General features: G+C 56.0%; 1 protein-coding gene across 1 annotated transcript; it reads left to right on the forward strand.

Annotated features, from left to right (window-relative positions):
- The first annotated feature begins 1975 nt into the window (after positions 1-1975).
- Positions 1976-25720, forward strand: LOC131555138 (cullin-9-like). Its single transcript, XM_058800884.1, has 40 exons — positions 1976-2552; positions 3331-3485; positions 3799-4314; positions 7067-7205; positions 8615-8805; positions 9281-9650; positions 9865-10066; positions 10381-10588; positions 10689-10882; positions 10998-11215; positions 11360-11591; positions 11970-12075; positions 12374-12604; positions 12761-12851; positions 12919-13090; positions 13367-13472; positions 13629-13724; positions 13807-13982; positions 14483-14616; positions 14695-14871; positions 15101-15216; positions 15619-15801; positions 16140-16297; positions 16654-16864; positions 16952-17117; positions 17239-17384; positions 17548-17665; positions 18094-18290; positions 18371-18630; positions 18708-19071; positions 19288-19428; positions 20993-21157; positions 21238-21401; positions 21504-21597; positions 21802-21876; positions 22348-22458; positions 23113-23230; positions 23964-24097; positions 24266-24357; positions 24768-25720. The coding sequence occupies exons 1-40, from the start codon at positions 1979-1981 to the stop codon at positions 24961-24963; spliced, it is 7497 nt and encodes a 2498-aa protein (XP_058656867.1). The 5' UTR covers positions 1976-1978; the 3' UTR covers positions 24964-25720.
- Positions 25721-27490: the final 1770 nt, after the last annotated feature.

Genomic DNA, 27490 nt, shown 5'->3' on the forward strand with positions numbered 1-27490 from the left:
GACAAAGATGGTGAAGGGACTGGAGCACCTCAGCTCTGAGGAGAGGCTGGGGGAGCTGGGCCTGCTCAGAGACACTGAGAGGAACTTCATCCACGTCTGTCAGTGCCTGCAGGGAGGGCCCTGAGCGTGGAGCAGGCTCTGCTCGGGGTGCCGGGCAATGGGACAGCGGGGCAGGAGCTGAGGCTCAGGAAGTTCCACCTGAACGTGAGGAAGAACTTCCCTGTGCAGTGCCCGAGCACCGGGAGACTGCCCAGAGAGGCTGTGGAGTCTCCCTCGCTGGGGATAGTCAAGAACCATTTGGACACCATCCTGTGCCATGTGCTCTGCGATGGCCCTGCTTGAGCAGGGAGCTTGGAGCAGATGACCCACGGTGGTCTCTTCCAACCTGCCCCATCCTCGCATCCTGAGGGACGCCGGGGACACGGCGGGGACACTGCGGTGGGCGGGCGCGCAATTCGTGTGTCCCTCTCCGCCTCCCGTAGGAAGCTGCGCGTTGTTTCCGGCGCCTCCCGGTGCCGCCGGGGCCGGGGCCGTTCCGGGGCCGCGGCAGGGTCGGAGCGGCGCCTCAAGGGCCGCTTCCCCTTCCCGCCTCGGGGCTGAGTCGGCTCCCCGCGTACCGGAGCTGAGCCCGGCTGTGCCCTGCCCGGCTCGCCGTTGCTCCGAGGGCAGCGGGACACCGGTGAGCGAAGGGCCCGGCATAGGGGGGCGGCCCGGGGCAAAGCCCGTGTGTTCCAAGGCACATCAGTGCGAGCTGTCCTCTGTGTGTGTGTCCGTTGTACAAACTCACTCAAGGAAAACAATTCTTTGGCTTGTGTAGCATCTAAACGCTGCTACAAAGCACAGGAGAATAACTCGGTATTTTTATTACAGAAGCTGCAAGAAGATTCCCACCTGGCATGCGGCAAATTCCAACGAAGGTAGCACAATCGAAGGTAAGTGTATATGTCTTGGGAGTTCAGGCTGCTTCTCTCTGCACCTGGAAAATGTTTTTAATGTGCCTGGCATAGTGTTTGATGGTTAGTGTCTTCTTTGGTTAAGCATAGATTGATTGTTTCGCTGGTATCTTGCTTCACTGCTTCTCTTGCCAGTGTGTGTGAGTGGTAGGAGCATTTCCCACTGCCACCTGGCTGAGCTCCTTCCTATCAGCCTGATCTGGAATCCTCTGTGAACTCAGTCCCTGGTTTTGTCTGCAGCTGCCTTGCTGATTACTGGCACTCACTCACAGCAAATTATTTCCATGCTGCTTTTTGCATGGATGAAAGCAGAGAAGCACTGTGTCTTCTTTGTGGTCCCAAGATGCAGAACAGTCAGGTAACAGAGAGTAGAAATCTTTTAGTTCTGTAGAATTTGTCCATTGATGAAACATTGTAAAGGCAAAGAATTCTGAGAAGAGGGCAAGGAGGAAATACTGAGAGACTTTCAGGTAGTGAACCTTACCTGATGTGTATGAACTAGGTATGAGAAACTGCTCATTATTTTCTTCAGGGCCTGGTGATGTGAAGGTCCCTATGCATGGTGAGAATACCGTGAGCTCTAGGTAAACTCACACTCCAAACAATTATAGATGCTAAATAGGAAGAGGGAAGGCAGAAGTGCAAAAGCAGCAGCTTGTGAGGGTCATGTTGTGGACAGTGGCAGGGATGCAAACAGGACTAGAATTTCTGGTGGTTGTTTGCTGTTTTATAAAAGGGCCTATTTTGCCTTCATGTTTTGTGTTAGTTTCCTTATTTAGGAGAATCCCCTATGTGTGCCAGTGGAGCTTGGAACTGGTTTTGTTTATGAAAAACTGACTTATTTTCTTGGAAAGGGAATGTGAACCTCTGCAAAGTGGGTTTTCCTTCAAACCTTTGTTCTGTCTGTAGGATCTCCGGATCAAAAGCTGTGCCACGACCAATTCTACGGCCAGTGCTGCCTCACACTTGCAGAAATAAAAGCTTGACCCTGCTTCCCCTCTGTCCCTGCAGACGCAGCTGCTGCCATGGTGAAGGAGCAGCACGCTGGCACGCTGCTGGTGCAGCTGGGCCCCAAGCTGCAGGCGCACCCAGAGCAGCTGCTGCGGCAGCGGCGCGGCCACGACGAGCGGCCGGAATACCTGGTGCGGTGGAGCGTGGTCAGCTCAGAAGAGAGAGCGGGAGGCGGCGGCGGTGCCTCCTCTGGAGACAGCAAGGCAGAGAGCATCTCCCTGTGGATGTCTGCAGAAGAGGTCCGCGCCAGCTGCCCGGCGCTGCTGGCCCACACGAGGCCGTCGGCCGCGGACAAAGTCGCGCCGGACGCGGCGCCGCTGGACGAGGCCTCGCTGCTGGAGATGGAGGCTGACGTGAGGAGCCTGGTGCGGCGAGCCGGGCGCCAGGTGGCCGAGGCCGGGAGCCCCGAGTGCTCCGTCCTGAGCACGGTGCACGTGCTGGGCGCCTACGCCAGCATCGGCTCCCTGGCGGGCGCCTTCAGGGAGGCGGGAGCCCTGGAGCTGCTGACGGCCATGCTGTGCCACAGGGAGCGGCGCGTCCGCCGCGGCGCCGGCGAGATGCTGCGAGCGCTGGGGGCTCACGATGCAGGTGGGGCTGCTCCTGCTCGGGGCCACTGAGGAGGGAGGCTGGGCAGTGGGGGTGCCAGCCTTCGGGAGGGGTGAGGTGCTGGGGAGCAGCGTGTCTCGGGGCTTCTTGGCAAAAGGGGAAGAATCAGTCGGGATCTTCTGGATTTCCGTGGTTGTGGTTGTCTGGGCTGCTCTTGGAGTTAGAAACTCTTTCCCCTGCCAGGTTTCTGAGCTGGGATGCTGATTAACTGTTAGGAGGACTTATGCCAAGGGGATTGGCAGAGTGTGGGGTGACTCTGCTCCAAGCTGTCCTTTGGAAAGTCTCTGGCCTGTTCTTGGCAGGGAGCCTTTCCTCAGGCCCTGGATAAAGGCTAGTCCTCATTTCAGAGGCGCTGCCCTGGCTTGGAAGTGCCTGATGAGGCTTGGGTGCAGCTGGCAGGTTGCTGGTTGTGGTGTATCCCACAGGAGATCCGGCTTTCCCTATCCCAGTGCCTGAGATTATACAGCTCTGAAGTGGGGCAGATGAGGGGCTGATTCAGGTTAAACCTTGACTTCTTTTCTTCCCTGGGACCCTGTTCTGGAATCAGTTATTTGGGGTTGCTGCTTTGTGAGAATCTCTCAGCTTTAGGGGTAGAAAAATAGAGCATGGAGCAAAATGTTGCCACTGCAGAGGAAGGGACAGAAGGTGGATTAGGTGACACCGAGCAGCAAAGCTGTTCCTTCCTTGAGCTCTGTCTCTGGCAGGGAGCTGGGTTGAGGGTTGTCTTTGTGAGGCTGAGGAGTTTTTGTTGTTGTTGCAGGAATCTGGGCCCATGTGCTGCTGTCCCTGAGCCAGCAGGATGGCATTGAGCAGCACATGGACTTTGACAGCCGCTGCACCTTGCTGGAGCTGTTTGCTGAGATCACATCCTCTGCAGAGCCCTGCCTGTCCTTCGAGGGGATTCACCTCCCTCAGGTGGTGACAGAGCCGCCACCAGCCCTGGGCCTGTGGGCGTGAGGGGCAGGAGGGTGGGAGCGGGGCCAGGGCTGGAGCCTTGTGTGGGACAGGAGGGGACTGAAGGTGGGCAGGGGAGCAGGGCTGGCTGTAGGGAGAGCTGGGACAGGGTCTGGGCCTGGTGAGAGGCTGGGGCTGGTGCAGAGGCACCTGGAGAGCCTGGTCTGCCAGCAGGGAGGGCAGGGTGGCTGAGAGGTCTCATGGGAGCCTCTGGGAGTGAGCTGGGGGCTCAGAGAGAGCTGGGGACTGAGTGTGAGAGCTGTGCTTGTTGCAGATCCCTGGGAAGCAGCTGTTTGTCCTGGTGAAGCGCTACCTGTGTGTGACCTCTCTCCTGGACAAGCTGAGCAGCGGCGTGGAGCAGGGAGAGGAGCAGCAGGGCTGTGCTGTGCCCAGCCCCGTCCCTGAGCACAGGAGCCGTGTGAAGCAGGAGTTTGAGTTCAGCATGGCCATGGCCAACCTCATCTCGGAACTGGTGCACGCCATGGGCTGGAGCCACAGGCACAAGCGGGACCCGCAGCCTCGCCCTGCCCGCTCCATCTTCCAGCACAAGCCCCCGGCCAGCTCTGCTGCCCAAAAGCCTGTGTTGCCTTCAAATCTTGCTCCTCAGAAGAAGCAGGGGTGTACTTTCCTGAGTGCATCAGACTTTGCAGACAGCAGTGACTACACGGAGTACTTGCGGGCACACCTGGTGCGCGGCATGCGGGTGCGCCTGCTGGAGGACTGTGGTGACATGAGAGCTGGGGAGGAAGGCGAGTTCCTCCAGAGCACCAATAACATGCACACAGTACAGGTAGGTCATGGGGAGACTTCTTCTGGTTGGAATGGCAGAGAGGAGTGAGCAGGGTGACTGATGAATTCCTAATGATGTCTTTGTGTGCAGGAAGTTGGACAATAGGTGTGGCTTAATGTGTATCACTGCTTCTGTCCTAGCAAAACACTCACCTTTCAGAGCTGGAGGGGTGGGTTGCAGGGAAGGTTAGTCTGGTTTTGTATGGGTTGTGCCACTAAGATTTCTTAGCTTCTAAAACAGGTCTTGCCAAAAAACGTCTGTTGCCATCTTTCTTACAAGCCTTTAAGTATTGAAAGGTCACTGTAAAGTTTCCATGGAGCCTTCTCTTCTCCAGGTTGAACAACCCCAACTCTCTCAGCGCTTCCTCATAGCAGAGGTGTTCCATCTCTCTTACTGTTTTTGTGGTCTTCCTCTTTACCTGCTCCACCAGGTCCATGCCTTGTACCGAAGGCTTCAGAGCTGGATGCAGTTCTCCAGGTGGGGTCTCACCAGAGCAGGGCAGAGGGGCAAAATCACCTCCCTTCACCTGCTGGCCACACTGCTTCTGATGCAGCCCAGGATATGGTTAGCTCTTTGGTTCTGAGTGCACATTGCCAGGTCATGCCCAGCTTTTCATCCATCAGTTCTGCCAAGGCTGCTTTCAATCCCTTTGTCCTCCAGTCTGGAGTGGTATTGTGGTTTGCCACAGCCCAGGTGGAGGACCTTGTACTTGGCCTTGTTGAACCTCATGAGGTTCCCACTGGTTCCTTTGGATCCCATCCCATCCCATCCCATCCCATCCCATCCCATCCCATCCCATCCCATCCCATCCCATCCCATCCCATCCCTCAGGCATGTCAACTGCACTGCTCATCTTGGTGTTGTCAGCAAACCTTCTGAGAGCGCAGCCAGTCTCACTGTTGTCACTGATGAAGATATCAGATGGTATTGGTCCCCATACAGACCCCTGAGGGACACTACTTGTCACTAACCTCCAGCTGGATATTGAGCTCTTGACCTCTGAATATGGCCATTCAACCAATTCCATCAAAAGTAGTCCATCTGTTGAATCCATGTCTCTCCAGTCTGAAGAGAAGGATGTTGTGGGATTGCTGTTAAAGGCCTTACGGAAGTCCAGAAAGGTGACAGCCATAGCTCTTCCCTTGGCCACTGATGTGGTCACTCCATCATAGGTGGCCAGTAGGTTGGCCAGGCAAGACTGTCCCCTGGTTTTCTGGAATCACCTCCCTGTCTTCCATGTACCTCAGTTAAAAGGCTTTTCTAGTTTTGGTCCATGCATTGGTGATGTTTCTATTCAGGCCTCCTCAGCTGAATAACTGCCTTGCATCCTATTTTTTTCCTTATTTTTATAAACCACTTATTTTTAAGTGGTGTATAAATCTCTTTTATAACCCCCTCCATAAAGATAACTTGCAAAGGAAATGTATTTCATGCTGATTCTCCCTTTGTCCTTATACATCTTGGTTTCTAATATCTGTGTTTTCCTAAAATTGTGGTATCTGTTTCTTATAAAGTTGTACTTACTTTTACTCTTGATGAACTGGGCACTTGGAAAGAGCACCATGATCCTTTCGTTATTTTCTCCTGTTGCCAGTGAGATAAATGTCAAAGGGTTTTTGCTTCAATGTTGAGCTAAAGTGTATTGTTAGCTTCCATTCCCTTTGTCCTGTTGGTCCCTTGGGTTCCCTCTTCTGTCTGTTTTTCTGTTTAATTACGTTGAATGAATTTGCAGTTGCTCCATTCAGGCTTATTTTCAGTAAGTTTTTTGTAAGGCTCACACTATTAACAAAACCAGATCTGAATGGCAACTGGGCCAGTCCATCACAACTCTGTCTCTTACCTCATCTCATCTTTCCTTTGTTGCTCTGATTTCTGTTACTTTCCTTGCCTTTCCAAAGAAGGATTTTCCCTGTTGTGTCTGGTCCTGCAGCCCTATCTTTCCATGGCTCCTTTGAGATGGCATTTGGTACATAACTAGTTTCGTCAGAGATACATTGAAGACTATTTGGTGTTGGGTGTAGTTTAACTCAACTTCCTTCCATACAGTGCTTTCCCAAAGTCTATCAGCATCTCATCTGTCCAGCACAATGAGTTCATGGTAGCACTGGTGTAACTCCAAAAGAGCTCAGTGAAATAACCAAACCATAAGTTTTTGTGCTGTTTTTAAAGCTACTGACAGGTTGTACTTGCTGTTGCTGAGTTCTCCTTCTGCTCAGAAGGTTAAATGTAACACTATGGTATGGGAAGCCATAAAAAGTCCTTCTGATTTTTGAGAGACAACTTGGACAAAGCAGAGGAAACAATTTCTGCCTTTGAGACATGCTTGTCAAGAGCCCAAAACCTGTTTGAGAGGGTTGATGAATGACCAAGGTTATAAAAGTGCCCTGAGGTACTTCATATACAGCTCATCTGCCTCAAGGTAGTGTTGGTTATGTTGCTTTTCCCAAGGCACCTGCAGCTTGGCACTTTTGGCACAGTTGTGATTACCTGGATTCACTCATGTCTCTGCTGCTGTACTGAGATCTGTACTGCTCGCAGGCAAAGTTAGTTTTTTTTCAAAAATAAAAAGATCCAGGTGTAACCAAGGCAAGAAGTTACTAAAGATGGTATGCCTCAAAACTGGACAATGTGAGTGCTGAAATCTGTACAATAATTCTGTGGTCTTCTACTTCTTTGGGAAGTGTGAGGACAGGTGTAGCAAGAGGACAGAACAAGTGAGCAGTTCTGATTGTCTGGATTTGTTTCACCCCAGGTTTTACGGCAGTCGACGGGTCGGACCTACTGGGTGCGGTGGCACATCCTGGAGATTGTTGGCTTTGGGGACCAGTGGGAAGATCCTGCTGCTCAGGAAAAGGAATCTAGTGTGAGAAAGAGCTTCAGTCTAGACACAGGTGAGATTGTGATGTGTGTATGTATCATCTCTTTCTTTCTGATTATCCTGTGGGATAGCAGTGGGGACCTTTATGTGGCCAATCACACAGCAAGTAGCAGGCTGGGTTTAGAAAGCACCATTAGTTTGTGTGACCATGTAAAGCTAGTTAAGGAATTGCATGGCTTGTGATTGAATGGAGTATTTTTGAACCCTAGACTTCTGTTGAGATGTATAATGAAAGTAATGATATAAAAAGTATAAAATTTTGTGACTGTGTTCGCAGGGGTCTCAGGTTGAGGGATGAGAAAAGGATTTGACTCCATGTTTCAGAAGGCTGATTTATTATTATATATATTACATTAAAACTATATTAAAAGAATAGAAGAAAAGATTTCATCAGCAGGCTAGCTAAGAATAGAATAAGAAAGAATGATAACAAAAGTTTGTGGCTCAGACTCTTTGTCTGAGCCAGCTGAGTTGTGATTAGCCATTAATTATAAACATCTAAGATGGGCTAATCAAAGATCTACCTGTTGCATTCCACAGCAGCAGATAATCAATGTTTACATTTTGTTCTTGAGGCCTCTCAGCTTCTCAAGAGGAAAAATCTTAAAGAAAAGATTTTTCATAAAAGATGTCTGCGACAAAATTTGATTTAAACTGCAACTGTCAAAACTTTGTGTTTGAATTAACTGACCGAACTGCCAAAACATTAATTTCTCTGAGAACCTCTTAGAATTTCTCTGAGATGAAGCTCTTTGGGGGCACTCAAATCCCCTTAAATAAATGATAAGGATTTTTAAAAGCGTGAACATAGCAACAATTTGTTTAACTTCATACTATTAAGCTTTAAACAAGGTGTTAAAATATTAAAGAACTGTTTTTGTAAGACATCTGCAACATCTCCTAGAACATTTAACATTGCCCTTGTACTGGCAGAAAAATGAAAGGTAGAATCCAGACTTCAGATACTCCTTTCTTGTTCAGCATCTGACATGATTCTAGCCAGGGAAACCTATTAAAGTAACTCTTTTATCACAGCTGTGGCCTTCTAGAATATCTTTTGTGTAGAGTGGTTTGGATTTACTGGCTGCAAGAGAGAATGTTGAGGTCAGCAGCAAATTGCACACTTTGAAACTATTCTTATTGCCTGTTGAAAAGATGATTTAAATGGCTTCTACCTCTTGTATTTAAAGGCTTAACTTCATGTCAGTATGCAGTGTCTAACTTAAACCAGACTTAGTTAGATTCCTCCTTTTCATGGTCTTTCTGATTTTGGGGAAGCAGGAGCTCTGTTTCACTTCTATATATAACTCTTTCCAGGCATCATATCCCACTTAGAGTATGAATTGAAATGTGGGGTGTGCAGCAGAGGATGGGGGAACTGGCAGAGCTGACAGTGCCCTCCCTTGCCCCGCTCCCCTGCAGTTCCACAGCCATTCCTGTGCAAGCCCCTGGGGGGGCTGTACTCCCTGCCTTACCTGGGCCAGCGGCTGCCCAAGGCTGCAGACACCCTGAGCCGTGCCGAGTGGTGGGAGCTGCTCTTCTTTGTGAGGAGGCTGGGAGCACAGGAGCAGGAGGAGATCACCTGTCTCATCCAGCAGCACCTGGGAGAGCAGGTAGGGACCAGAGCCTGCAGCAGGGAAATGGGAGGGAGGAGCAAAGGGAACCTGAGGGAAGGGAGCAGGCCCAGAGGAGAGGGCAGGTGTGAGCTGTGCAGGGCCAGCCTGGGCGGGGCAGAAATGGGAGGGTGAGTGGGGAGGGGAAAGCTTGGAGAGCTTGGCCCAGCAGAGGAGTGATGGAGATGAGAGGACAGGCAGTGTCCCCTGGCTGGAGAGTGACTGTGCAGGTTTGGGCAGGCGAGGCCAGGCCGTGGGGTCACTCTGCCAGCTGCAGTTGGGTGCTGAGCACGGGTGGGAGCTGTGGGCTGGTGGGTCGGGCTGGGGACAGGCAGGGGAGGGTGGCAGTGGGGAGCGGCCCTGGGCGCCTGTGGCGGTGCAGCCTTTCTGTCCGTGGTGCCAGGGGCCGCCACAAGGGGCGTGGGGAGCGTGGCGAGCCCGAGATTAACTTGTCGCCGTGGTGTGGCTGTCGGAGGTGGATGAAGAAGCGCTGGTGCAGCTGTCGGTGCCTGCGGAGCTGGCCCAGAAGGTGCTGCAGGCCCTGGAGGAGCGGTGCCAGGGCAGCTCTCTGCGGGACCTGCGGGGCTCCCGTGTCTACGGCAGACACTTCCTGGGGAGGGGAGCAGAGCAGGATGGTGGAGGGAGCCCCGCAGCGTCCTCAGAGGGTGACAGGAGCAGCGGCCCTGAGGGCACGATGGCCAAGGCAGCGGAGGGAGACCTTTGTGCAGCCCCAGGGCCAAGCCAGGGCCGCGGTGTGGCAGAGAAGTCGGATTCCCAGCTGTTCAGCGAGCTCCTGGAGAGGGAAGGGCTGTTCTTGCCAGAGGTGACGGAGGAGCAGAGCCAAGGTAAGGTCCTGGCACACGCTGGGGCACAGGCGCGGTGCCGGCAGCGGCACTGCTGCCCCCACAGGGGATACTCTGGGCAGGGCACGGGGGCCGTGCAGCCAGGGCTGCCCGAGGTGGGTGGGGGTGCCCGTGGGTGCTGGGTGTGTGGCTGGGTGGCACCCTGGGAGCTCTGGAGGTGTCGCTGCTGCCCTGACGGCTCCGTCCCTCCGGCCAGCGCTGGGCAGCTCCAAGGGGCCGAGTGAGGGCGGCTCGCTGGCCAAGGTTGCGGCTGTGGTGGAGGTGATCCAGAGCAGCAGCTCGGCGGCGGGGCTGCGCTTGGCTGGGCTCAGGCACATCCTGGAGATGCTGGAGGAGGAGCCCAAGTCGGAGCAGCAAGCTGGCACAGCCCAGGGCGGGCTGGGCATGGGGAGCGCCGGGTGAGTGCTGGGGTGCTGCACGGCCCTCCTGCTGCCCGGGGAGGGCCCTGTGGGCAGGGTGGGGCCGGTGCTGAGCTGGAGGAGCGGGAGGTGGCAGCGGGAGCGTGGAGGGCGGTGTGCGCGGGAGGAAAGGTGGATTTTGTGTCCCTGTGTCCCAGGCAGGCCGGTTGGCAGGGCGAGAGGAAAGGCGGATTTTGTGTCCCTCTGTCCCAAGCAGGCCCGTTGGCGGGGCTGTCCCAGCTGCAGCGCGGGCAGGAAGGAGGTGGCTGTCAGGGCCCGAGGAGGCCGTGCCTGAGGTGTGCTGTGCCCTGCAGGGAGAAGCTGGTGCAGGTGTCGGTGGAGCTGCTGAGCGCGGCGGCGGCGGAGAAGGCGCTGGTGGCGGTGACGCTGCGGCTGCTGGCCGCGCTGCTGGCCCGCTACGAGTGGCGCGTGCCCTTTGCCACGGAGGGCGGCGTGCGGGCCGTGCTGGGCTGCATGCGGCTGCACGGCTGCTCCGCCCTGGTGCAGCAGGCCGGGCTGGCGGTGAGTGAGCGCCCGGGGCTCGCCGGGGCGGGCAGGGCAGCGCGGGCCGCCCGGGCGGGGTGCAGGCGCCGCTGCCCCCGCGCCGCTCTCGCCCTGGCAGGCCCTGAAGGTGCTGGTGGGAGCTGCGGACGCGGAGCCGGGAGGCGCCGGCGGGAAGGGCTTGGCCTGGAACCACGGCGACGCGCAGATGATGCGGGAGATCTTCGCCAGCATCGGCTCTGCCTCCAGCAAGGGCTCTGCCAGCCTGCTGAGCAGCATCCCTGCTGCCCTGAGCACCATGCAGAGGGTCCCAGGGTAGGGGCAGAGCGTGGACAGGGCTGAGGTCGGGGGGAATCCGCAGGGGGAAGGACGGGCAGGGCGGGCAGGTGGCTTGTGGGTGCAGGAGAGTGGCACGGCTGTGTCCCTGCAGGGGCTCCTCAGGCGTGCAGAACGGCCTGCTGGTGGTGAACATGCTGATGGACGGGCACCGGGGCCTGGCGGAGCAGCTGGCGAGCTGCGATCTGCTGGCGGCGCTGCAGAGCTGCTGGAGGGCCGGGCAGAGCAGCGGCTGCCCCCAGGCAGTGCTGGCCCTCAGCGCCATCAATCGCCTGGCGGAGCACGGGCTGCCCCTGGGCCCGGAGGCCGCAGGTACCGTGTGCCCACCGTGCCCGTGGGTGCCACGGCCCCGCGGGTGCCAGGGCAGGGCTGCCTGGCCCGGCAGGGCAGAGTACCCTGAGGGGCTGCTGGTGCTCCGTGAACGCCTGGCTGGGCTCAGTGTCCCTGTCATGGCAGGCACAGAGCCCCTGCTGGACCCCAAGGGCGTGCGGATGCTGCTGGGTGACCTGGACGATGGCAGCCTGTGCAAGGAGGTGGTGGTGGCCCTGGAGCGGCAGCTGTGCAGCCAAGGCCCCGTTCCCCCTGGCCAGGTGGCCCAGCTGCTGCAGGACCACAGCTGCTTCAGGCTGCTGCTGCGCAGCTTGGAGCTGCTGGGGACAGAGAAGGCCGTGAGCCTGAGCATCCTCAGGTGGGTGCAGGGTGACTGGGGGTCTCTGGGACTCCCTCATGAGGTGTGTGAGTGCTGGGGGTCATTGTGGGGAGAGCCAGTGCCTGTTTGTGGGTGCTGGTGGGGCTGCTCTTCACTGGGGGCAGGCTCACCCCAGCACGTAGGCAGGGGCCAGTTGGGGTGTCCTGGGGCACGGGGCCACAGCAGCTGTGCCTGGTGTGTGGGGACATGCAGGGGCAGCAGAGGACATGCCTGGGGTCTGGTGGGGTGTGCAGGGTGCCAGGGGAGCCTCGGTTCCCAGTCCCTGAGAGGTGCCTTGCAGGTGGGGCAGGGAAGCAGGGCTGCCTGTAGCCCTGCTGTCCCTGTGCCCACACTGAGCAGGTCCCCTCTGTCACGCAGGATCCTGAACAAGTTCCTGGACAGTTACCAGGAGGATGTGCTGCCCTGGCACGAGTGTGTGGAGCCCTGTGTGTGCTTGCTGATCACGCACAGCAGCAGCTGGGAGGTGAGGGGGCCCTGGGGCTCGTGGCAGGCAGGGTGGCTGTGCTGGCTGTGCCTCAGCCGGGCTGGGCAGGCAGGGCCCCGCTGGTGGCCCCAGCCTGGCCGTGTGTCCGAGGCACTGGGAGAGGTGGCAGGGGCTGTCCTGGCCGTGTCCCTGTCCTGGTGGCCATGCCCAGTCTGGCTGTGCCCTGCCAGGCTCTGGTGGGTGCTGCTGGGCTGGGATGAGGCAATGGAGCTGCAGCTCCGGCTGTGGTGGCCCTGGAGCTGCCAGCAGTGCCCGTGTGCTCAGGGCTGCATCTCAGCAGGTGCTGCAGGAGGTCGTTGGCTTCCTGCACCGCCTGGGCAGTGCCAGCAAGGACTGTGTGGTGGTGATGTGCCAGGTGGGCACCCACGAGGCTCTGTCCAAGGCCCTGGAGAAGCACAGCACGGTGCCGCCGTTGGCGCCGGCCCTGCTGGAGCTGGTGGCGGAGTGCGAGAAGTTCGCCGGGCTCTACAAGAAGCTGACGAGCAGCATCTTGGCCGGCTGCATCCAGGTGGGCCTGGGGAGGCACGGCTGGGCTGGGCATTGGGGGCTGGGGGCACCAGGCTGTCCCTGCTGCCGAGGGATGCCTCGTGCTCTGTGCCTGGCACAGCCCTGCGGGGCTGAGGGGAGCAGGAGCCCCTGGTGAGAGCCTTGCCCCGTCCCACAGCTGGTGCTGGGACAGATTGAGGAGCACCGCCGGAGCCAGCAGCCCATCAGCATCCCCTTCTTTGATGTCTTCCTGCACAACCTGTGCCAAGGTGAGCGCGGGCAGGGGGAGCTGACGCCAGGCTTGGTGGCTGGAAGCTGCATGTGCTCTGCCCACAGGCTCCAGCATGGAGGTGAAGGAGGACAAGTGCTGGGAGAAGGTGCAGGTCTCTTCCAACTCGCACCAGGCCAGCAAGCTCACGGACAGGAACCCCAGGACCTACTGGGAGTCGAACGGCAGCACGGGCTCCCACTTCATCACTGTGCACATGCAGTGTGGAGTGGTGATCAGGTGGGGCTGGGCTGGCAGGGCTGTGTGTGCAGGGGAGGGCTCTGGGCATCTGTGCCAGCCCTGCCACAGTGGCTCTGTCCTGGGGGTCTGTGCCAGCCCTGCCACAGTGGCTCTGTCCTGGGGAATCTGTGCCAGCCCTGCCACAGTGGCTCTGTCCTGGGGGTCTGTGCCAGCCCTGCCACAGTGGCTCTGTCCTGGGGCCAGCAGGACGTGGCTGGCAGGGCTGGGGCAGGGAGGGGGGATGGCTGGGTAGCCCTGTGGTGTTTGTGTGTGCAGGGAGCTGAGCATGCTGGTGGCCAGCGAGGACTCCAGCTACATGCCATCGAGGGTGGTGGTGCTGGGCGGGGACAGCCCTGCCACCATCAGGACGGAGCTGAACGCGGTGAGTGCCCGTGGGAGGGGCGGGGGCTGCTCCTTGCTGTGCCCCCTGCAGGTCTGGCTGTGCTGGGAGGCCCGGGGAGCTGGGAATGGCAGGAGCTGCGCTGTGGGAGCCTCCCTGGGCTGCCTGGCACGCTGAGGGCTCGGTGCCTCCCTGCAGGTGACCATCCTGCCCTCGGACAGCAGAGTGATCCTGCTGGAGAACATGACGCGCTTCTGGCCCGTCATCCAGATCCGGGTGAAGCGGTGCCAGCAGGTAGGGGGAGCAGGGGCAGGGCCAGGAGCGGGCACTGAGGGGCATTGGGGCCACAGGAACTGAGGGTGCCGCTGTCCCCTAGGGTGGCATTGACACACGTGTGCGTGGCATCGAGGTGCTGGGTCCCAAGCCCAGCTTCTGGCCCATCTTCAGGGAGCAGCTGTGCCGGCGGACGTTCCTCTCCTGCACTGCTCGGGCTCATGCCTGGAGCCAGGAGATCTGCCGAGACCGGGGGCGGCTGCTGCAGCTCTTTGGCAGGTGAGTGGTGTCCTGGCCGTGCCATCGCATCCCTGGTGTCCCAGGGCCCGGGGGGATAGGGCTGGCAGTCTGTGAGGGGGCTGCAGGGCTGGGAAAGCAGCAGCTGGCTGGGAGGGGCCCTTGCTCCTTCCTGGCCACCAGTGGTCCTTCCTGGCCAGGGCCACCTTGGGGTCATCTGGGTTTAAGCTGAGCTAACCCCCAGAGCAGGATGCTGGTCCCCCAGGGGCTGGCACGTCCTGGCAGAGGTTGGCCAGGCACAGCAGGATCTCGTGGCCACAGGCACTGCTCAGCCCCCATTTGGCAGGGTCTGCGAGGGCCCCAAGGGCCATTGGGGGCAGCCCTGGGGACAGCAAGGGGCCCTCCCTGGCTGCTGGGGGCCATGAGGCCAGCGAGCCATGGTGCCCTGGCAAAGGGCAGAGCAGGGAGCCAGCACTGCGCTCTGCTCTGCCACGGGAGTTCTCCAGCCCTTGGCACCGAGCGCTGCCCGCTCGCTGTTGCAGACTGAACCGGGCGCTGCAGCACGAGCAGGGCTTTGCCAACCGCTTCCTTCCCGACGAGGAGGCAGCGCGGGCACTGGGCAGGACGTTCTGGGAGGCCCTGGTGACCCCCTTGGTGCAGAGCATCACCAGCCCAGGTAGGCCGCGCTCTCCGGGCCCCGGCCGTGCCGCGCCCCGGGCAGAGGCACCAGCTCTGAGTGTGGCTGGCCTCGCAGGCCCCGATGGTGTCAGTGCCCTGGCCTGGCTGCTCACCGAGTACCTGGAGAGCGTGGAGCTGCCCCGCCGTGCCCCGGGACGCAGGGCTGCCTTTGGTTCCTGCGTGCGGCGCCTGACCCAGCTCCTGGTGCACGTGGACCCCGGCGGCCCCGAGCCAGAGGAGACCAGAGCAGCTGGTGAGCCGGGGCTGCCCTGGCCTGGGGCTGCTGCAGAGGGCCAGGCTGTGGCCATGGGGCTCCTCTGGGGAGCATCCCATGGCACAGAGGCTCCTGAGCCGGGGAAGGCTTGTGGTCATGCCCCAGCAGTGGCCGTGCCTCCCTAGCGTCCCCTCCGCCCTGCTGTGGCGGGTCAGTGTGTGGGGCCTGCCCATGGAGCCACACTGAGCCTGAGGCTGACCCTTGGCAGGTGGGAAGGAGGGGAAGAACAAGGAGGTGCCGGCCAGGACTGCAAAGGTGGCTGTGGAGAAGTCAAGAGGCCTGTGGGGAATCTCGCAGTGCTGGCGTGGCGTGGTGCAGCAGCAGGTAGAGCTTGGAGGGCTGACTGGGAGGGCTGTGGGACCTTCCCTGGGTGGTTGGAGCAGGGAGTGGGGTCTGGCCGTGCCCATGGGGAAGGCACCGGGCTGTACCTGGCCTCCACAGAGCCTGGAGCGATGTGGGGACAGCCCTGCATGGCTCGAGTGTCAGCCAGGCCAGGAGCAGGTCCGGTGTGGGGCTGTTGTTCCTGCTGGGGGCTGCTGCTGTGTGTCCGCAGTGCCCCCACAGCCCCTGGCTGCCCTCGGAGCTGCGCTCCCACCTCGGCAGCCCCGCAGCAGCAGCAGCAGGGTCCCGAGTCCCGGCAGCCAGCAGGCAGCTGGTGTTCCAGGGCAGGGCTGGGGTGTTCCCGGGGCACATCCTGCTGGCTCAGCCCTGTTGCTGCTCCCGCAGGTGCAGCGGTTCCTGGAGGCGGCGGGGCAGGCGCCGGACCTTGCGGAGCGCTACTGTCGGCTGTACCAGCGCCTGCGCGGGGCCACCGAGGAGCTCTTTGGGCAGCAGGCCGCCTTCGTGCTGGCCCTGGGCCAGGGCTTTGCGGGGGCTTTGCTGCAGCTCTCCTTCCTCACCGCCCTGCACGTGAGTGGGGCAGCGCGGCCCCGGGGCCGTGCCCTGGGCAGGGGCTGGGGAGCTGCCCTGGCCATGGCACCGGGGCAGGCTCTGGGTGGGTGCTGTCCTGTTCCCCTGAGCCACAGAGCCCTGCCCTGGCACCCCAGTGGTGCCCAGCTCAGGTGTGGGGTGCTCATCCCAGCGTGGGACCAGCCCTGGCACACTCCGGCCTTGGGCTGGTGCCTGGGCACCCTCAGCCCTGCCCGGCAGTGCCAGAGTTTCCCGGTGCTCCCTGCAGGGACATTCCCCCAGCCCAGCCCTGCGGGCACCCGGTGAGCCCTGTCTGCAGCCTGCCCTGTCCCTTGCAGGTGAGTGAGCAGTTTGCCCGCTACCTTGACGTGCAGATCCAGGAGCTCCGCAGGGCTGCGGGCAGCACGGGGCCTCTGGAGCGGCTGCAGCAGTTCCTGGAGCCCTTTGTGGTCTTCAGTGGCCTGGAGTTTGCCCACACCTTTGAACACTTCTACAGGTGAGGCTGCTGTGTCTGCCCAGAGCCAGGGGCCTGCTGCACATGGCCTGGTGTGCTGGGGGAGCTTGGCCTGCTGTGGCAGCGGTGCTCCCGCTTTGCTTTTATGGGGTCATGGAGTGTGGAGGGCCCATGGGTGCTGCCAGTGTGTGGAATCACGTTCCCTGCTGGGGACAGGGAGGGGACACGTGTGTGCTGCCAGCCCGTGTGCCATGTGTAGGGTGAGGCCAGGCTCGGAGCTGTGGCTGTCTCCTGGTGGTGGCTGATGGCCACAGGGCTCGGGGCTGTGGCTGTCTCCTGGTGGTGGCTGATGGCCACGGGGCTCAGCCCAGCCTGAGTGGAGCTGGTGGCCATGGCAGGCACTACCTAGGGGACCGGCTCCTGACACAAGGGCCATCGTGGCTGGAAGGAGGCATCGTGGAGCAGATCGGGCTGTGCTTCCCCAGCCGCTTTCCCCAGGACATGCTGAGCAACTTGGCCGAGTCGGAGGAGCTGCAGCGGCAGTTCAGCCTCTTCCAGCTGCAGGAGCAGGACAAGCGGCTGCTGGAGCTGGACACGGGCCTGGACGAGGTGAGAGGGATCAGGGTGGGGAGCCCGGGGGCCGCCGGCGTTCCTGGCGGGATCCCGGAGCCTGACTGGAGCTGCCCTCGTGCCCAGGTGCTGGGCACAGCCACGGGGGCAGAGGTGCCAGAGGTGAAGGTGCTGGCCCTGTCCCCGCGCTGCTGGCCCGTGTCCCCGCTCTGTTACATGGAGAGCCCTGGGAGGTTTTTCCCGGCGCTGCTGAGCTCCCCCCTGGACGAGTTTGCTGACTTCTGCCGGCAGAGTGAGTGCTGTGGCCGGGCTGTGGCCAGAGCCTGGAGGGCAGCTCAGGCACAAGTGGTGCTGGGCTGGGAGTGCCTGGCAGGGCTGGTGCCCGTCCCTGTCCCTGACACTGTCCCTGGCAGGCCAGAGCCAGCTGGGCTGGGAGTGCAGCAAGCCCCGGCGGCTGCAGTGGACGTGGCTGGGCCACGCCGAGCTGCAGTTTGGAGACTGCGTGCTGCACGTGTCCACGCTGCAGATGTACATCCTGCTGTGCTTCAACAGCGCCCAGGTAGGGCTGCAGCCACGGTGGGGGCTGGAGCAGGGCAGGGCCGTGTCCTCCCTTCCCCTCTTCTGGGGGGGTCTCCAGCGGTGTTTGGGGCACGGGACCCCGTTCCTGGGCAGGGCCTGTGGCCGGTGAGCCCTGGCCATTGCCCTCGCCCCCCGTGCTGCAGGAGGTGGCTGTGGAGGCCCTGCTGGGGGCCACAGGGCTCCCTGCTGACCTGGTGCTCCACGCGCTGACCCCGCTGACCCAGGGCCAGGGCGTGCTGGTGGGGAGCTGCACTCCAGGGGGTGAGTGTGGGGCTGGGGCACCCAGGGGAGAGGGGCTGGCCTGAAGCCCGAGGGGGGCTGGGCTTAGGGGTGCAGGAGCTCGTAGGGCTGGTGAGGGGCTGGTCCATGTGTTGGTGCTCGGGGCACAGGTGTGTGTGTGTGTCAGGGTGGGGCCTGAGGCCAGTGTGGGGCTGGGGCCGTGCACGGGGCCTGGTTCAGCGTGGGTGGGTGAGGGGGGTCTCGGTCTGTGTGTGGGCTTGGGCCAGGCCAGGGGCCGTGCGTGTCATGGCTGTGCCTTGGGGCCACGTGTGGGGGACAGGGCTGGGGTGGCCAGCGGTGCAGGCAGCCACAGGAGGCCCAGCTTGGGTCCCCCAGGCCCACGTGTGCCCTGGGGCTCCTCCAGGGCCCAGCTCAAGCTCGGCTGAGCCTGGCTTGGGTGCTGGCTGCAGGTGCCCTGCGGCTGAACCAGGCAGCCCTGGCGCAGAGCTGCGGCCGCCAGCTGAGGCTGCTGCCCCAGCAGAGGTACCTGCGCACAGAGGGGGCCGAGGTGAGCGCCCTGGAGAGGAAGAGGAACGTCCTGTGCTGCCTCATCACCCGCATCCTCAAGGGGGAGAAGCAGCTGCACATCGACAGCCTGGTGTTCAGGGTACGGGCTGCAGGGCTCGGGGGGCACAGGGGCTGCCCGGGGGCTGCAGCCGCTGCACTGGGGCTGCCTTGCTGCCACAGGTGATCGACGCCTGTCAGAAGGGAGAGCTGGGCCCGGGGGTGCAGTTCCTGAGCTTCTGCTGCCACAGCGTGGACGTGCTGTCCTGCATCCTGCACCTGCTGAACCAGGGCTACCTGCGGCGCCAGGAGGGGAGGCCTCACGTCTTGGAATACATCTCTGCTGAATCCACAACGCCTCTTGGTGGCCAAGCACAGATGACTTTCCAGTGCAGGCCAGCCCGGGAATCTCTGGAGGAGGATGGCAGAGACAGCCTGCACTGGTAGGGGTGCATGTCACCAGGTGTGGAGGGGTGTGCATCTCTACCTGGTGTGACCATGGCACGTTTCTCCATGCCAGGCGGGATCCTGGCACAGACAGGGCGGAGGAATATCTCATGGCAATGCTGCAGGTGCCAATGGGGCACACGCTCAGTCCAGAGGAGGCAAAGCTGCTCATGAACCAGACAGTACAGCAGGTCCAGGACACTCTGAGCATACCAGATGATGTTGCTCGGCACCTGCTCATGCACTGCAGGTGGAATGTGGATTTCTTGATCCAGTGCTATGTGGAGAACCGTGAGGGCCTGCTCATCTCCTCAGGGCTGCAAGTGCAGGATGTCCAGCCTCCCCCAAGCCCTGGAACCCACTGCCCAGTCTGTGTGAACCAGCTGTGTCCCACTGAGAAGCCACCAACCCTTTGCTGCATGCACTATTGTTGCAAGGTGAAGGTCCTGGGCCGTTTGGTTCCTGCTACTTGACAGGCAATTGTAAAGTAGCTCAGCTCACTTTTTTGTTGTGATCCTTCACTTGTTGACTTGCCTATTCCCACTTTTGTGCTTTGGGGTACTTACCTGTGACCTGTGGGGTGCTGGGTGGGGATGGCTTCCAGGGTCACACAGCCCTGCTTAGCTCTGACCTCTGCTCTTGTGCCCTGGCAGCCCTGCTGGAGGGAGTACCTCACAACTCGCATTGAGCAGAACATGGTGGTCAACTGCACCTGCCCCATATCCGAGTGCCGAGCTCAGCCCACCACAGCCTTCATCTACTCCATCGTGTCCTCCGAGGAGATCATAGCCAAGGTGAAGCAGCAGGGGGGGCTGCTGGGTGCCCAAGCTCTCCTACATTTAGTCAGCACAGATAATTTTATTGCTGCTTTTCCCCTTCCTGTTACCAAGACTGGCAGCGTGATAGTGGTGGCCAGCCAGATTTTGTCTGTTTTCTCTGATTATGGTCAATACCAGCTGCTCAGGAAAGCATAACATCAACAAAAGAGCACAGTGGCATTTCCTCTAAATATATCTCTCTAGCAAGCAACATTTCAGGCACATCATTAGTCCAGGACCAGATGAGAGCCATGGTAGCAGCTCATGACAAGTGTCCTCTACTGGTGTGCTGGAAGCAATTAAATAATAATAATAATAATAATAATAATAATAATAATAATAATAATAATAATAATAATAATAATAAAATGAAAACATAAGCAATTTCATTTTACTGCTGCATCAGTGACCCCTATGTCCTTTCTCTTCCATTGGTCTCTGGCTTTGAGCAGTTCAGGTTTTTGTGAAGATGGCAGGGATTACCACATCAGACTTAATTTTCACTCTGTGTGAGTCTACAGAGGTATCTAAGCCAGGCTTTCTGAGCTCTGCTTACCTTACTGCCTGGTCATCAGGCTACTTTTTCTGGCAGGTGCTACTTTTTCTGTTCTTTCAGTTTTTAGGGCTGAATGTTCTCCCCACCTAATGGCAGAGCTGTAGCTGTCACATGACAGACTCTTTTTGTTAACTGCTGGGCAGAACAGTCTCTTTTCCACTGCTCTGTTGTTTGACAGTTGTATCTTTTGGCTTGTTTTTTATAGAAAGTGTTTGGAGAATTAATGCATATATCTGGACAGTTAGTCCTTACTGCCTTTGCAAATCCCATAGTCACACCTGTCTGAAAGCAGGATTTAGTAGCCTGTTGCTGTGACTGTTTTATAAAAAGAAATAATTATTGCAGGTTGACATAAATAGCAGCTAATTTTAACAAGATGCTCTGATGCTGTCACTGAAATGTTATGTTTTCCTTTTGATCAGTAAGTGGTGTGGCTGGAGTGTTAATGTCTGATGCAGAGTCACACATACAGTCATAGAATATTTTGGGTTGCAGTAATCTGTGGAGGTCTCTGATACAATCCTGAGCTCAAAATAACTAGATTATTTTATGAAGATCTAATGCTGGGATAATATTTAAACATAAGAAAACTATTTTTTGGGGTTGGTTTTTTTTTTCCCAATAGTAAGGGTAGTGAGACATGGTAACAGTTTGGGCACAGAGGTAGTCTCTGTGCTTTGGTATATTGAAAATCCAATTGGACACAGTCCTGAGCAATACTGCTTTAAGCTGGAGAGGTTGAACCAGGTTTTAATTTCCAGAAATGCCTTCCAACCTCAGCAATTCTATGAAATGCAACAGCTTCCAGATATGACATGGTGGGGATAGGAAAATGAATGGAATGGAAGGGTAAACTGACTGAGTGCTGTTTTGTTGTGAGCAGCTGTTTGGTGAGATGCATAGCCCAGAGCACCAGACACTGCTTTTAAGGCTTAACCATGCAGCTTCTCAGGCTTAAATGTCTTTCCTGGCTTCTCACTACAGTATGAAAAAGCCCTCCTCAGACGCTATGTTGAGTGTTGCTCCAACCTGACATGGTGCACCAACCCTCAGGGCTGTGATCAGATCCTCCTTAAGGATGGACTGGGTTATGGAGCAGCCTGTTCCAAGTGCTCCTGGATATCCTGCTTCAACTGCAACTTCCCAGAGGTGAGGCTGAGCTGTCCTAGGTTTGGCACACACCCCTCTGCTTTTGTGTGCTTGACTGGTTGTCTTTCTCTGTCCCTCAGGCCCATTATCCTGCCAGCTGCAGCCACATGTCTCGGTGGGTGGATGATGATGGATACTATGAGGGAATGACAAGTGAAGCCCAAAGCAAACACCTGGCTAAGCTCATTTCAAAGCACTGCCCAAACTGCCAGGCTCAGATAGAGAAAAATGAGGGGTGCCTGCAGTGAGTATAAAATTGTTGTGTTTGTGACTGGGTGGCACGGTCCCTGGCTGTGGTGTAGGGGAGCACTGTCAGGGCTGAGGGATTCCCATTGTCCTTCTGCAGTATGACCTGTGCAAAGTGTAATCATGGCTTCTGCTGGCGCTGCCTCAAGCCCTGGAGGCCCAATCACAAGGATTATTACAACTGCTCTGCCATGGTGAGTGGTTTGCTGGATCTCCTTGGTTCATGCTTGTGCTCAGAGACCCCTGTGGCCTCTCAGAGATGGTAAGCATCTCCACTTGGGCCCTTTGGACTTTGTGAATTTGCCAAACTCCACTCTGGACTTTGTGAATACTGGCATTTCCAGGTTGCCCTGGTACTCGAGGGAAATTGCTCCAAGTTCCTCTACCTTTCCTTTCAGGTGAGTAAAGCAGCTTGGCAGGAGAAGCGTTTCCAGGATTACAATGAGAGATGCACCTTTCATCACCATGCAAGGGTAAGGCCTCCTCCTGCCTTTGCAGATGCTGTCTGCTGCTCAGCCCTGGTGAGCAGGGCACTTTGTGTCAGTGTCCTCTCTGCTTAGAAGCAGGCTTCACATCCAGGCTGGAATCACTGGATGATCATTTTGCCCTGGCTCTGACATTAAGGAGCAGTCCTTGGCTGCTTTCTTCTATCCAGCCTGTTGTGGAAACTGAGCACCTGATTTGTGGTGTTGAGGGGCTCAGAGTGGTGCAGGAGTTGGAAGCAGTGGTGACTGAGGGCTGAGCTCTGCTGTAAAAGGTTGAAGTGATGGCACAGTAGAAATGTCATAGTTGGATGCATTAAATGCTCTTCTGCTGCCTGCATCTTCTGGGATGGCACTTCAGAATGCTTAGCAATTATTTGTGTGGAAGGTGCTGTTTTTTCAGTCTTGTGGAGCTTGACAGTGACATTGACTCTTTCCTCCCCCCTCCTTTGGTTTTTGCAGGAATTTGCTGTAAGTCTGAGGAACAGCATTTCTTCCATCAGGGAAATGCCAAAAATTAGGAACTTGACCTTTGTTCTTGATGCCTGCAAAGTGCTAGAACAGGCACGGAAGGTAAGGCTGGGTAATACAGTCTTGCTGAGGTTTAGACTTAATTCTGCTGGTGTGAGGAGACACTAACCTTGTTCTTCTCCAAAAAAGAGGAGACAAAGAAAGCTTGAGGGGAGGAGTAGCATCAGGACAGGGGAAGAGCTCCTGTCTGCCCTTCCCTGCTTTGAGTCTGAGTTGAACTCTGTTTGCAGTGTTCCTGACAGTAAGGTCATAGGATTTGGAGCTCAGTCATTAATTCATAACTGGAGTTTTACACTTGTTGAAATGCCTTTGTTGTGGGCTCTTGGTGCTGCCCAGCACCATGCCTGCTTCCCTTTGGGCTCCATTCTCTTTGTTCAGCCTGGGCTGCCCAGCATTGCCTGTCCTGTGTGCTGATGGGTTTCACTTTTGGCTGCTGGTCAGTCACACTTGTTATGCATTTACAGCCTGTGTTCTTGTGATGATGGTTTGCAGGTGGGAAAAATCAGTTATTTTAGACTTCAGTATAAAAGAATTGCGCCTTCATTTCCAATCCTGCCAGTAGCTGGAGTTAGCCAACACTGCTGTCCCTTGTCATAATGGGTCACTGATAATAATGAGGTCTGGAGGGGTTTGATCCTTCTTGCCCACTCTGAAGCTGAAGGGGGGTGCTTAACAAGGTGATCTGTACTTTACCAGGTGCTGGCATACTCCTGTGTGTACAGCTACTATAACCAGGACACTGAGAGCATGGATATTGTGGAACAGCAGACTGAGAGCCTGGAGCTGCTCACTAATGCTCTGCAGATCCTTCTGGGTAAGTCCTGCAGCCTCCCTGAAGTTGTGACTGGCATTTCTAGCTCTAGCCAAAGAGCAGCAGCTCAGTAGTGGGGTGATAGCAAATATACCAACACCCAGCTGGCCTCACTTCTCCCAGACCAGTCCTTGCCTGCTGGATGTCATTTGTGAGGAAATCCACTTGAGTTTGGCTGCCAGTGGAGATTGATGCAGAAAGGAGCAACATGTTCTGTTCTGAAAGAGGGATGCATTTGCACAGGGGATCTGTGACGGTGTTCACAGGGGTTCTTGGATGAGGGAAGAGATGAGGATTTGACTCCATGTTTCAGAAGGCTTGATTTATTATTTTATGATATATATTACATTAAAACTATACTAAAAGAATAGAAGAAAAGGTTTCATCTGAAGGACAGCTAAGAATAGAATAGGAAGGAATGATAACAAAGGTTTGTGGCTTGGCTCTCTGTCTGAGCCAGCTGGGCTGTGATTGGCCATTAATTACAAACATTCAACATGGACTAATCACAGATCCACCTGTTGCACTCCACAGCAGCAGATAATCATTGTCTACATTTTGTTCCTGAGGCCTCTCAGCTTATCAGGAGGAAAAATCCTAAGGAAAGGATTTTCCATAAAAGACGTCTGCGACAGGGATCTAAGCAGCTATGGCTGGCTTCATAATCAGAGGCAAGGATTGGGTCTCTCCTCAAGAGTGTGGGATGCAGCCTGACTTCGTTGGCCTTGAATTGCAGAGGAAACCCTGCTGCAGTACCAGGACCTGGCCACTTCCCTTCAGCTGCTGAAAGCAGAGCACTTCCACACGGGTTTGGAGTTGGTGCGGCAGATCAGGGAGCGGCTCTTTGCAATCCTCTGGCACTCCACACAGGTGAAGGCCACGTGGCTGCTCCTGCCTTGGCTTGCTCTTGTGGGGGAAATAAAGGGCTTGATCAGCTGAGGGGATAGACTCAGGGTTGTGTGTGTGTGCAGGGTAGGGGTTTGCAGCACAAATTACATGCTGTTTCTGTCTCTTTTGGCTGTTCTTTCCTGCTAACAGGATTTCCATGTGGGGCTCCAGACTTCAGGAGATGCTGTTCAGAGAAAGTTGAAACTTGCAAATGTGCCTGCTTCAGCCCTTGCATGTACAGGGTGAGTTTTCTTAGTGGGGTAACAGGGGAAGGTGAGTGAGTGCAGACAAAAAGCAGGTGAACAGAGTTTTCTCCTGTGCTCACTGACATACAAAAGAGTGAGTGACAAACACTGATTACTTGCATCCTGTTTTGTGGTTAATTGCTACCTCCCCCTGAGGTAGCAATTTAAGTGATGTAGTGATGTAGTGGTGTAGGGAAACGAGCAAAACTCCTGCTTGTGTGCAGCTGTGATCAAGACAGCTCCATCACTGGCAGACTCAGCTATGGAAGCTGCTCTCCCTGGACTCTCCCGAGTTTCTTTGGCTGGGGATGCTGAGTTATGAATTAATGCTGAGACAATGACAGGAGGGTGCTGTGGGGATGGGTCCCAGCTGATGCTCACAGCTTTTGTGCTCTCCTCCTCAACAGGCAGAAACGGATCCTCCTGTGTGACTCCCCCAACACAGATGAAGGTGGCAAGGATGTTGAAGATGATGACTATGATCCACAGTGGCAGGAAGACTATGATGATGATGATGATGACCTTGATGAAGACAACTTTATGATTGATAACGATTCAGATTGTGATTCTTACTTCGATGACAATGACAGCTATCGTAGCTAACACTGGAAGGGTTCTGTCACCCAACCTTGCCACCTTGGACCTCTGCCTCTACTTTTTCTCAACCAGTTTGTGTTACTGTTTTTCCTCAAAGGCAGGGAGGAGCTCTCAGATGGAACAAAATATTTCCTCTGGGAGGTTTCTTGCTCAGTGACTCTTGAATGTGCAGAAACATGCTCTGGGCAGCTGGTCTGTGTTACTGTGGCCACCTCTCAGAAAGACATCTCCTTGCCTTTTTCTTTTGTCTCCAGTTCTGCCTGTAGGTATTTCATTGAGTTAGAGAGCCCACCTGCAGAGTAAGGACCACTTGCCACCTGTTAAAGAGCTGCTCCTTGTCCTTGGTGTGCTGTCCCCAAGGGCTGGGCACTGGGGAGGGTGGCACATGTCCCAGCACAGCACTGTCTAGCAATGGCCAGTGTCTAGAAATGCTGTAAAAAGATGCATTTACACTCAAAGCTTCCCAGCTGGAGCTGGTGGGATTCTCTCCAGCCACAGATGGATGTGGTTCAGTTCCTCTGCTTGAGAGGAGCTGCATTTTTGCCCTTTGTTGGAGTTTTCTTCTCTGTTATGAAGCAGGAAGGGCCACTATGAGTGACACAAGTTTGTGTCACTCATAGTGACACAAACAAGTTTGCAGGATTGTTTAAGTTTATAAATATATGCACACACATATATTTTATATACATATATATATATATGCAGAGGTTGTTCAGATAATAATGTATCTTTGCAAAAAAAAAAAAAAAAAAAAAGAGAAAACCCTGAGGAACAAGGGTTGAAAAAAGTTCTGTTTAATAAAATAAACAGTTTTCTTCTAGCACAAGCCTTCTTGTTGTCTGTGGGGAGCAGGGGAGGGGAGGGAGAGCAGGATATCCTCAAGTGAGGATGTGACCTGAGTGTGCTTATCCCAGAAGTTATTTGTGAAATTAGCTAGAAATCACAAATGAGTTGGGTTTGGACTCCTCAGCCAGACCACCCAGTCTGCCCTGCAAAGTTCAGGGAACAGTGAGGGGCTGTGGGGAAGAGGGCAGGGGCCATACAGAGCAGTGGGGCTGGTGTTTGTGGGAGCAGGTGCAAGGCAGGATCCCTGCGTGTTGATGGAGGTGGTAACATCTGATGCCCAGCAAAAGGCAGATGTGGGACTGCTGTCAGGGCTTGAGGGGGGATTTGGGGGTTGTTTTGGAGATACAGGAGTCTCAGGCCTTGGATATCATCTGGAAGGGATGTGAGGTTCTTATGGGATGTTGGACAGGGAGCAGCTGCCAGACATTGGAGGGAATATTATTAGTGCCTCACCATTTAGAACAGGAATGTACCCCAGAAGGCAATTTCTAGCTGAGAGTCTGCTGCTCACCTTGTAGTGGGCATTGCCCTGCAGATCAGGAACTCAGGATCAAAATACATAATCAGCAGTGTGTTCTGCTGCCAACAAGAGAAAGATTGGAAAGATTCTAACCAGTCACTACCAAAGAGATCACCAAAATCATCCTTCAGGGACCCCTGCTCAGAGGACTTGTTGATTACACAATCCCAGGCACCAAAGCAGCCAGCATCATGCCCAACCCCACGCTGGTGGCACTCAGGGCTGCCTGCCCAGTAGGCTCTGTGGTTCTTAGTCCCAGGATTCTGCAAAATTCAGGGACCATGGTCCTGAGGGCACTGGTGAGAGGCACTTTCTGTAAGTCCTCACCTTCCCTTTGTACTCCCTTTGTGTGTGGCTGTGTTTAAGAACCATTAGGTTTAGGTATAGCAAATAGTGCTAAAGAGAGGGTTGGGGTTATGGTCAGTGTTAGGGTTTTAGGTGAAGGGTTTGTGTTATGGTTAGGCTCGAGTTTAAGGTTGGGGTGACAGTCATGAGGGATAAAGTTAGAGCTAGCTTTGAGTTCAGGGTTAGGGTTTATAGGGATAGCATTAGGTATTTGAGTTAATATTTGATTTACAGTCATTTTGGTTACATTTAGGGTTAGGACAAGTGTAGGGCTTAAATTTAAGATGAGGGGTTAGTTGAAATATTTTTAGGGATAGAGATACAGTTAGGGTTAATGCTAGAGTTATGTTTAAACTTAACTCTATTAACTGGGTAGCAGTTTCAATTGTTAGGGCTTATTTTTTGTTGGTTTTTAGGGATGTGGTCATCTAGGTTTCTGTATTTTGTTGGGCAGGATTTTGGTTAGTGATAGGCATAGAATCATTGTTAGGGCTTTTCTCTGGAGTGGTGGCAGTGTGTTCGGTGAATATTATGTGAGGAGAAGGCACAGGAGCAATCCTAGTACTGAGAATATGACAATAACTGTTTTGGTCATTATGTGCTTAGTAAATTTTTCAATAATAAGTAATTCAAACAGGAATCCTGGTAGCAGGGGAAGACTAATATTGAGATTTTACTGTGTATGAGATGTGACAGTGATTGACAAGGGTGTTGGCCAACCAAATATCTGCAAAGCTGCAGCCGCCTCACTGGCCAGGACCTGAAGGGCTTCAAACCAATGAGAGCATCCAGACTGGGTCTTTCAAACACCCTATATAAGGG

The sequence above is a fragment of the Ammospiza caudacuta genome, chromosome 3 (genome assembly GCF_027887145.1).
Source record: "Ammospiza caudacuta isolate bAmmCau1 chromosome 3, bAmmCau1.pri, whole genome shotgun sequence".
NCBI lineage: Eukaryota > Metazoa > Chordata > Aves > Passeriformes > Passerellidae > Ammospiza > Ammospiza caudacuta.